At 39.2% G+C, this 10,863-nt stretch overlaps 1 protein-coding gene across 1 annotated transcript; it reads left to right on the top strand.

Annotated features, from left to right (window-relative positions):
* The first annotated feature begins 7,424 nt into the window (after window positions 1–7,424).
* LOC307037616 (putative C-type lectin domain family 20 member A) lies at window positions 7,425–10,504 on the top strand. The gene is made up of 6 exons (XM_079678673.1): window positions 7,425–7,539; window positions 7,722–7,891; window positions 8,267–8,489; window positions 9,083–9,418; window positions 9,524–9,621; window positions 10,085–10,504. The coding sequence occupies exons 1-6, from the start codon at window positions 7,503–7,505 to the stop codon at window positions 10,202–10,204; spliced, it is 984 nt and encodes a 327-aa protein (XP_079534799.1). The 5' UTR covers window positions 7,425–7,502; the 3' UTR covers window positions 10,205–10,504.
* The last annotated feature ends 359 nt before the right edge of the window (window positions 10,505–10,863 follow it).

Here is a 10,863-nt window from a genome sequence, read left to right as displayed (position 1 = left end):
ACATATGCCGTAAATAGTTGTTAGAACTGTTACAGGATGTGTATTTTGTAAATTGTGTATCTTTAATATTTTGTATGCATGCTTGTTGGTTAACATTAAGCTGTCTTTGGCTCTTTTCTTGCCGTAACAAATGCAAATGTCCCCTCAGTGCGACGAATAAAGTTATTCTGATTTTGATTCTGATACTGATTGTTTGAATTAAGTTAAGTTGAGTTATTTTTCAATCGCCTCACGCAATATTTTTTACATTTCTTATTTTTAAACAATTATTCAACCAAGTCCCATTGAGAATGAATCATCCAATGGAGCCCTGGTCAAGACATGGGCAACAGTATTTCCTAACAAACTACATGCAAACATTTGAACATGTAAAACAAACACACTGCTTTTACAATGATACCCACATAAATTTTAAAAACAAACATGCAGTATCAGCTCTATGCAAAGGACGAAAAGGGGAACAGACCAAAGATGAACTGATGAATTCATTGGAAGAGTCAGCAGGAAGTCAATGAAAGCCACAAAACTTTGAATATGTATATGTGATGCTTCCCCTTACCTCCGTTTCCTTCTTTTGACATTCGTGCTTCAGTGTAATGTGGCTCTTGGAGTTGTTTTGGGAAAATACCGAATGTACTTTTCCAATATCAGAGTACCATGATAACAGAGGTATCCCAACTGTAGCTGTGTGCATGACAAGATGTGTGATTACCTAGAAGAGCATCAGGACTGTTTGAGGCATAGGATATCTCTGTGATTAACATGATGATCCAGCCTCAATGGAGAGAGACATATGACTGTCATGTTTATTGCTTACGTGGGTCTTAGCTAATCTGAACTAAGCGTAGAATACTGCTTTGAACCGGTATACATGTATCTTGTGACTATGTAACTCCCTCTCTTGTATATCAGCATGTGAAGGACACTGTTCAGGAACTAGTTGTACCAAATGCTCTGTATCTGATGACTACTTCCATTCTTGAGAGGATAATAAATATATGGATCCTGATATTGAAGCTGAAGCCGGTGACGAGTGATATTTTTCTAACAAGTTGCATTGATTACCATTTTTTCAGGATCCGAAAATACAATTTTAATATTTTGCACACTTATTCCACTTATTCCTAGTGTGCCACTGGTTACGGTGCCGCCTGCCAATGGTGGCACGTGTGCCAGGGGTTGCCAAGCCCTGATCTAGAGAATCTGAGTAGCTCTTATCACGCCTGACACTGAGGAACCTTTGAGTCATTTCACTCCGTCAGGAACCTTCCCGACCCAAGACCCAAGGAAGTGCGCCGGCCGTTGAAGGACATTTTCGTGGTGGCTGCATTGAAATACAGTTGTCATTTGGTTTTCCTGCTGTGTATCACCCATAGCCCATATTTCTCTATTGGTCTTTTCTTGTAAATGCATGTGCAAATGTAAGTAAATAAGCCTGATATAATAAACCGATATCCACTTTGCATTAGGTCGAAGAGTGCAGCTAACCAATGCATAATGTTAGTTAATGTTTAACCTAATGTATAATGTAAAAAGCTGCACATCTACAGTCTCAGTCCAAAAGAGAAGAGCAGGGAAGAGACAAGGATGGAATAAGTTTGTCTGATCATCATCGCTCTTTCAGGCAAGAGTAATACATATTTTCATTTAAAATACTGCATCTTATCTATTAGCAAATGTTAGTAATTTGTATTGTGGTTTCCCACTGACAATTACTTAAGTTGTTTAATTTACAGTTTAACTTTAATGTAATTTGGAGAAGTCGGTTCAGTAATTGATATTGAATCTAATCAAAGTGTCTGTGTCTCTGCAGGGCTGAGCGCTGTCTCCTCACATGCTGAACGTCTGTACCATTTTGTTTATGAAGCAAAGACCATGTCTGAAGCACAGAGATACTGCAGAGAGAAACACAATTATAAAAATGTCTTGCTTTCAGTCAGCCTGGATAGGGCTGCACGATGACCGGGACAGGTAAGAATATAAACTTTAAATTAATATTAAACACATTTAAAACACATTTAAAACACATTTAAGGCTTCTGAAATACAATGCATTGATCTTTATCTAACTAACCTTTTTTCTTGTGACTCCTGTCATGATTCAGATGTCTATGATTTTCACTAAAGTTCTCACATGGTTTCATTTAAAAGATAACGTAAAAGGAAATTATGTGTACACAATGTTTTGCAAACTTGTTTCAGAATTGTAGGTACGTTTTACATCTTATAGATCTGTGCTAAACAGAATAAGAACAATATAGAATCAATATCATTTGAATGAAGCTTTAACCTGTAACAGAGTATACTCACATTGTTGTACTCGTGCTTTTACTCAAGTATCTGAATACTTCTTCCACTGATACTTCTAAAGTTTCTTGCCAACATTCATGTGTTGAAAAACACCAGAACTACAAATGACAAAGTACACATTTGTGGGATTTAAATGTAATGTTTTATATTATAAAGGCATCAATACCTCCAGAGATGTGGGATTGATGTCAGGCTGTATGTCGTGGTGCCTCTACTCAGCTTCTCTGGGGTCCATTTTCAGGGCCGAATGCTACATTTTGTCACAAGTTAGACACTTCTATTATTGTTTGTTTGGTGGCTCATCTAAACTCTCCTGTTATTTCAGATCCCGCCTTCCTCCAGGCCCTTGTAATCAGCTCACTTCCCTCACCTGGTCTCCCCAGCCCTTCCCCTCACCTGTTACTCATTCCCTCATCACTCCACAGTATTTATACCACCTCACTATCACTTGTCCTTTGCCAGATTGTCTTGTCGTTTCCGCCAAGCTCTCCAGTGAGTGTTGTTCTCTCGCCTAGATTTTTGTGCTGCCCGGTTTTTGATCCATGCCTGCCTGTTTACGGATCTCGAGTTCCTGCCTGCTCCCTGTCTGGTTCTGGTTGCCTGTCTGACGGATTTCCTGATTTTGACCCTGCCTGTCCCTGACCTGAATAAACTGAACATTGCTATACACTGGTTGTATCTGAGTCGTGCTATTGGGTTCTGATCTGTACCTGTGATCGTGACACATTTGTCCGCATTGACAGGTACATGACATGGACTGAGGCCCAGAGCTACTGCAGAGGACACCACACAGACCTGGCCAGTGTGAGAAACCCAGCGGAGAACCAGCAGTTATTTCACCTGTTACCTGGAGGGGGTTTGTATTGGATCGGCCTTTACAGAGACTCCTGGAAGTGGTCCGATGGAAGTAACTCCTCCTTCAAGTACTGGGCAAAAAATAAACCTAACCTCAGTGCTTTAAAGGTGTGTGTGGCTGCAGCTTTCCACAACTCTGGAAAATGGGAGGACTTGGACTGTGGAGTGGAGAAACCATTCATTTGCTACAGCGAGTAAAGCAAGTGAAGATATTGAGTCTGTTGAAAAAGAAGACACCATAAACGTTGTGACTGATGAAGTTTGTTTGTGTCTTTAGTAGGGATGCACCGAATATTCGGCCACCGAAAATTATCGGCCGAAAATGGTTAAAAAGGCCATTTCGGCTTTCGGCCGAAAGGGTTTTAGCACCGAAAAAATATCACCGAATGTCAGAGCACAAGGTTACGTTGATCATACTGCATATTTGTCCGGGTGTTTTGATTTCAAGTGGTGGAGTAATCCTGAAGTGGTGAAAGTCTTTGCAGTTACAACCCCTCGAGAAATGTCAGCTGAACACGTTTTACAAATCGTAATCCGCGCCTCTCTCTCTGATATTTTTAAATATCTCCAAGCGGCAGACATGTTGGCTGTGAGCTAGCCGCGAGCATGGTCGCGCGCCGTGCTTGTCGCCGCGTTTTGATTACGTCATCACAACAACACGTTACCAAACTTATAGGTGCATTTGTTGTTGTTGAAGGCCTGGCTGTTACAGTCTTTATTGACACTAGTTTGTTGTCGGCCTACTGGCCTGGATGTTTATGCAGGTTTAAAGCACCTTGGCTTTGTTCTGAATGCACTTTGTTGTAGTTATCCTACAGAGAAAAGAAAATGCACTTGACTTGGAATTAATGTACTGTATGCATTCAAAAGTGCTGAATAAATGTTTTATGGACCCATAATAGTGATTATTATTTAAGTTAAGTTTTGCCATAATCATGTCTTTTTCCATAAGCAGGTAGCTGAACAGCATTGGTAAAAAATGTATACAATATATATATATATATATATATATTTCTATTAATCATTTTCGGCCTTTCGGCATTCGGCCAACTGTTTCCTATTTTCGGTATCGGTTTCGGCCAAGAATTTCCCATTCGGTGCACCCCTAGTTTTTAGATGTTGTGCCTGTTTCAATGCAAGTGATAAAGGTGAGGGTGGAGAAACCAAACGGTGTGGATCTGAATGACCCCGCTTTTCTGGATGCGATGTTGGTGGAGGTAAATCATGTTTTCTACTTTTATGCAAAATCATCACCAGAAAGGAAATTCACATGACATGAGAACAAGAGACGAAAGAGGAAGGAAACAAATAAATATCTATTAAAGAATAATGAATTCAACAAAACAAAATGCAGTAAATTAATTTCAATATGAATGAAATGGACCAAGAGGAACATGAATGAAATTCTATATCCATTATACATTCAATACTTTGGCCTCAAATAACAGGACCCAAGCATTTAGTAAAGAAGACGTGTAAATATGTGCAGAAGTAAATAGCAGAAACTTAGCCACATGCCACCAAATGCATTAGGAACATGTACAAATACTATTCCATAACCTGAGGTAAGCCTTTACACTGGAAGAAATAAGGGGAACAGCTACCATTTCAGATGAGTGAACTAAAGATACATCATCTGTTTTTATTGGAACCATAATGATCATGAGTTTTTGTGTCTCAGGCGAAAAAGAGCCTAAGGGCCCAGGGATTGGACGACAACGTCCAACTGGCCTGGAGGAAGCAGCCGGATGGACAAGTCTTCCAGAAGGAGGAGGAGGAGGAGAAGACGGATGAGCTCTAAAGCTGAATTGCTGTGTGTGATATTTATCAGAGAAAAGTTTATTTCCTCGTGTTACAGAATTCAGCTGCAACAATGATCTGAATAATCAGTTAGTTACGATCATTTTGATAGAAGATAGAGAATGTGATGCTTTTCCTTGTTATATGATTATGAATATGTTTAGGGTTTTTATTATTGAATGTATTTGCTTGGCCGGTGGGAGATAATAATAAAATGTTTGGCTTTTGTTGAATTTTGATCAAGACTAAATGAATAATAAAAAAAATGACCTTTAATGAAATTTCATACAAAAATATGTTTCTTTATTTGCATCCTAATTATTGTTTTTTTGTCTCACAATATCTTCAAATGAGTTATGTTGAAAACAGTAACAGGCCGTGCATTTCACACCTAGGCCTTCAGTAGCGTCTACCTGAATGAATCCACCTCCTAATAGCATTATTATGACGTCACGGCTATAGAAACCATTAATATGATACATTAACGCAGTATAACAGGGCGCTGCGTCACAGACAGGTTTCTAATGTACAGAATGAATGCCATTACTAAAGCAAGAACACCGAACAACACAATTCAACAAGCCTCCTTTCACTGCTGCGCCGCACATCATCTCTAGCAGAAGCAACAATATTTATTTCATAAAATGACAAGAAAATATCAACAATGTTAAATAAAAGTCATTATAGCCAGTACTCACCAATACGTTTGATTATTTGTACCCAAAAACCATCCTCCTTTCTTTCTTTCTGAAGAGTTCAGTTACTGTGTTGTTCAGATTACCTGAGTGTTTCAGTTCCAATAATAAGTCCTGTTCTAACGCCATGGAGGCTGATCCTGGAAGTCGAGTCAGTTCAGTCAACACAATACAAGCAGACATCTTGGTGTCAAAAATGGCCAAAATGGAAGTAAATCCATACCTTATTTACTGGTATGCTGCTTTCCTCACCAGTAGAGAGCAACTTGTGAAGGTTAACAAAACCCTATCATCTGCCATCACAACCAATGTAGGGGCCCCCCAGGGCTGCGTGAGTTCAGCTGTGCTCTTTAATCTCTACACTGATGATTGTCGTACCAACACCCCAAATCAAGTCATCATTAAGTACTCTGATGACACTGCAATAATATCTCTGCTCAGTAACACAGACGACCCTGAGCTGCACCAACAGGCTGTACATCAGGTGGTTGAGTGGACTGATAACAATGCTCTTGAGATCAACACCAAGAAAACTGAGGAAATCCTTTTTGGCTCACCATCTGACTCCCATAAAGTCCCCATGGTCATCCATACAGATGAAACCAAGCAGGGAGTTTCATATAAATACTTGGGTGTAATGATTGACCATCTGCTGTCATGGAAGGATCACATTGAATATCTGAGCAAAAGGACAAAACAAAGAATTTATTTTCTCCGCCGTCTTAGGTCTTTTGGGGCGAGCAAAGAACTTCTTCTGTTGTTCTTTACATCTGTGATCATGTCTATTCTGCAGTACTGCAATACTACCGGGTACAAGTGTTTGTCAGCAGCTTTAAAATCAAAACTGCTCCACCTGTTAAAAATCTGCTCAAAGATTGTTGGTCAACCTGTCAGAGTCTCTATGACTCAGCCTATCATAACAACCTAGTGAGGCTGTCCAACAACATCATCTCTGACCCAAACCATGTTCTGAACAGTGAATATGAACTGCTGCCATCTAAATAGAGATACAGGGTCCCACCATTCAATAAAGTCAGACTGAAGCACTCCTTCATGCATCAGTCAATCCTCACAGTAAACACAGAGCTGATCCCAGATCAGAGGCACGCTGAAGGCTCTTGAGCATGTTTTCTCTCACTGATTGTGCTGTTACGTTAAATGTGTGTTGTTTGTGTTTCATGTATTGTGTCTGGATACCTGTCTGTTGATGTTGGACATGGAGCTGCTGTGATGCAAGTCAAATTTCAGACTTGATCTGACAAATAAAGTATTATCGTATTGTCGTATTTCTGTCAAAACACATTGTGGAATATAGGAATGAACAGAGTCCTGCTTCTGACACTGCTCAGTTCTCTTTATACATGAACCTTCCTAAGAACAAGCCTTTGCCGTGAAAGTAAAATCCCTTTGAGCAAAGCGTTTGAAACAGGTATCCAGACACAAAGAAAATAAAGTTTATGTAACATTAAAGCTGGAATACCCAAAGTATGAAGCTGGAAGTCAGTGCAATAATTCTTACACCGGTTTTGTGATCTTTTAAATGTATTAGCTTGTAAGCTGTAAAAGTGTCTCATTATATGAAATGATCAGTGTTGCTTCAGACTTTTTGTATTGTTTTTGTTTATGGGCATGGATTTGGTTTTCCTGCTGTGTATCACCAGTCCTACGCCCACACTACTCTATTGGTCTTTCCATGTAAATGCATGTGCAAATGTAACTAAATAAGCCTGAGGTAAAAAAACGGTAGGTTCCATATCCACTTTGCATTTTACCTAATGTATAATGTGAACAGCTGCACATCTCCAGTCTCATTCCAAAAGAGAGGAACAGGGAAGAGGCAAGGATGGAAAAAGCTCTTCTGATCATCATCGCTCTTTCAGGTAATTATTATTTTTATTTAAAATATGTTATCCCATTAGCCATTTTTAGAACTTTCTATTTTGGTTTCCCACTGACAATTACTTAAGTTATTTAATTTATTACAGTTTAACTTTAATGTAATTTGGAGAAGTCGGTTCAGTAATTGATATTGAATCTAATCAAAGTGTCTGTGTCTCTGCAGGGCTGAGCGCTGTCTCCTCACATGCTGAACGTCAGTACCATTTTGTTTATGAAGCAAAGACCATGCCTGAAGCACAGAGATACTGCAGAGAGAAACACACAGACCTGGCCACTGTAGACAGCATGGAGGTTGTGGAGCTCCTGAACAACATGGCAGGCCAATACAACCAAGTGAGGTCACTTCTCTCTGTCTTTCGATTCAAATGAATTACATTTCTTTTAGAGTTAAATTTAAAAAGGAGAGATTATTACAGAAAGCTAAACCTGTTTTAAAGTCCTATGGGAACCTGAGTATTAAAACAGAGTTGAAAATGTTTGAAGCCAAAGCTATAGCATCAAACCCTGTAATAAAGTGGAAGAGGTTCAGAGTAACAAGGCTGTAAATGAATGTTGACTTGAGGGGATTCCCTTTAGATCACCACGTACCAAGGCTGGTTTCATGAAGGCAAAACAAACCTTCTCTTTATTAAACATACACATTTTCTCAAGCAGCAGCTTTAAAAGCTTCAACAGGATGTAATCATTATAACAATGTCTTGCTTTCAGTCAGCCTGGATAGGGCTGTACGAGGAGCGGGACACCTGGAGGTGGTCGATGTCAGACCCAAGCTTCTACGGACCGGGGGAGACGGAGTTCAGACCATGGAGGTCTGGACAACCAAGCAACAGGCAAAATGAGGAATGCTCATATTTTCATTTTGGTGGAACAGGAGCATGGGGTGATTATTTTTGTAATAACCGCCTCAGGGTGATCTGCTTTGATGTCACAGGTAAGAATATAAACTTAGAATTAATATAACACATTTCAAATCATATCTTAAGCTTTTGAAATACAATGCATTGGTCTTTATCTAACAAGCGGTTCACAACCTTTTTTCTTTGTGACTTTTTTTTCTTTTGTTAGCAGTTCCACTAAAGACATTTTCCTTTTCCCTAAAATTCTCACATGGTTTCATTTAAATGATAACGTAAAAGGAAATGATGTATATACAATTCTTTGCAAACTTGTTTTAGAATTGTAGGTACGTTTTACATCTTATATATCTGTGCTAAACAGAATAAGAACAATATAGAATCAATATCATTTGAATGAAGCTTTAACCTGTAACACAGTATATTCACATCGTTGTACTCCTGCTTTTACTCAAATATCTGAATACTTCTTCCACTGATACTACTAAAGTTTCTTGCCAACATTCATGTGTTGAAAAACCCCAGAACTACAAATTACAAAGTACAAATATGTGGGATTTAAATGTAATATTTTATATTATAAAGGCATCAATACCACCAGAGATGTGGCATTGATGTCAGGCTGTATGTCGTGGTGCCTCTACTCAGCTTCTCTGGGGTCCATTTTCAGGGCCGAATGCTACATTTGTCCGCATCAACACCCACATGACATGGACTCAGGCCCAGAGCTACTGCAGAAAAAACCACACAGACCTGGCCAGTGTGAGAAACCCGGCAGAGAACCAGCAGATTGATGAGCTGATTTCTGGAGGGGATTTGTATTGGATCGGCCTCTACAGAGACTCCTGGAAGTGGTCCGATGGAAGCAACTCCTCCTTCAAGTACTGGAAAGTAAATGAACCTAACGACGTAGGTCTCAAAGTTTGTGTTGCTGCAGCTTTCCACAACTCTGGAAAATGGGAGGACTTGGACTGTGGAGTGGAGAAACCATTCATTTGCTACGGACGTGAGTAAAATTCACAGCTACGTCAAAGCAAGTGATGATATTGAGTCTGTTGAAAAAGAAGACCCCATAAACGTTGTGACTGATGAAGTTTGTTTGTGTTTCTAGCTGTGCCTGTTTCAATGCAAGTGATCAAGGTGAGGGTGGAGAAACCAAACGGTGTGGATCTGAACTACCCCGCTTTTCTGGATGCGATGTTGGTGGAGGTAAATCATGTTTTCTACTTTTATGCAAAATCATCTCCAGAAAGGAAATTCACATGACATGAGAACAAAAGACGAAAGAGGAAGGAAACAAATAAATAACTATTAAAGAATAATGAATTCAACGAAAGAAAATGCAGTAAATGAATTTCAATATGAATGAAATGGACCAAGAGGAACATGAATGAAATTCTATATCCATTATACATTCAATACTTTGGCCACAAATAACAGGACCCAAGCATTTAGGAAGAAGACGTGTAAATATGTGCAGAAGTAAATAGCAGAAACTTAGCCACATGCCACCAAATGCATTAGGAACATGTACAAATACTATTCCATAACCTGAGGTAAGCCTTTACACTGGAAGAAATAAGGGGAACAGCTACCATTTCAGATGAGTGAACTAAAGATACATCATCTGTTTTTATTGGAACGATAATGATCATGAGTTTTTGTGTCTCAGGTGAAAAAGAACCTAAGGGCCCAGGGATTGGACGACAACGTCCAACTGGCCTGGAGGAAGCAGCCGGATGGACAAGTCTTCCAGAAGGAGGAGGAGGAGAAGAAGACGGATGAGCTCTAAAGCTGAATTGCTGTGTGTGATTTTTATCAGAGAAAAGTGGATTTCTTTCCTCAAAGTCCTCGTGTTACAGAATTCAGCTGCAACAATGATCTGAATAATCAATTAGTCACGATCATTTTGATAGAAGATAGAGAATGTGATGCTTTTCCTTGTTATATATGTTTATGAATTTAATATGTTTAGGGTTTTTATTATTGAATGTGTTTGCTTGGCCGGTGGGAGATAATAATAAAATGTTTGGCTTTAGTTGAATTTTGATTAAGATTAAATTACCAATAAAAAAAATTACCTTTAATGAAATTTCAAACTAAAATGTGTTTCTTTATTTGCATCCTAATTATTGTTTTTTTGTCTCACAATATCTTCAAATGAGTTATGTTGAAAACAGTAACAGGCCGTGCATTCCACACCTAGGCCTTCAGTAGCGTCTACCTGAATGAATCCACCTCCTAATAGCATTATTATGACGTCACGGCTATAGAAACCATCAATATGATACATTAACGCAGTATAACAGGGCGCTGCGTCACAGACAGGTTTCTAATGTAGAGAATGAATGCCATTACTAAAGCAAGAACACCGAACAACACAATTCAACAAGCCTCCTTTCACTGCTGCGCCGCACATCATCTCTAGCAGAAGCAACAATATTTACTTCA

Source organism: Notothenia rossii (genome assembly GCF_949606895.1).
Source record: "Notothenia rossii genome assembly, chromosome: 4".
Taxonomy (NCBI): domain Eukaryota; kingdom Metazoa; phylum Chordata; class Actinopteri; order Perciformes; family Nototheniidae; genus Notothenia; species Notothenia rossii.
The sequence above is the reverse complement of the archived record's forward strand: the minus strand, read 5'-3'. Positions and strand labels throughout refer to the sequence as shown.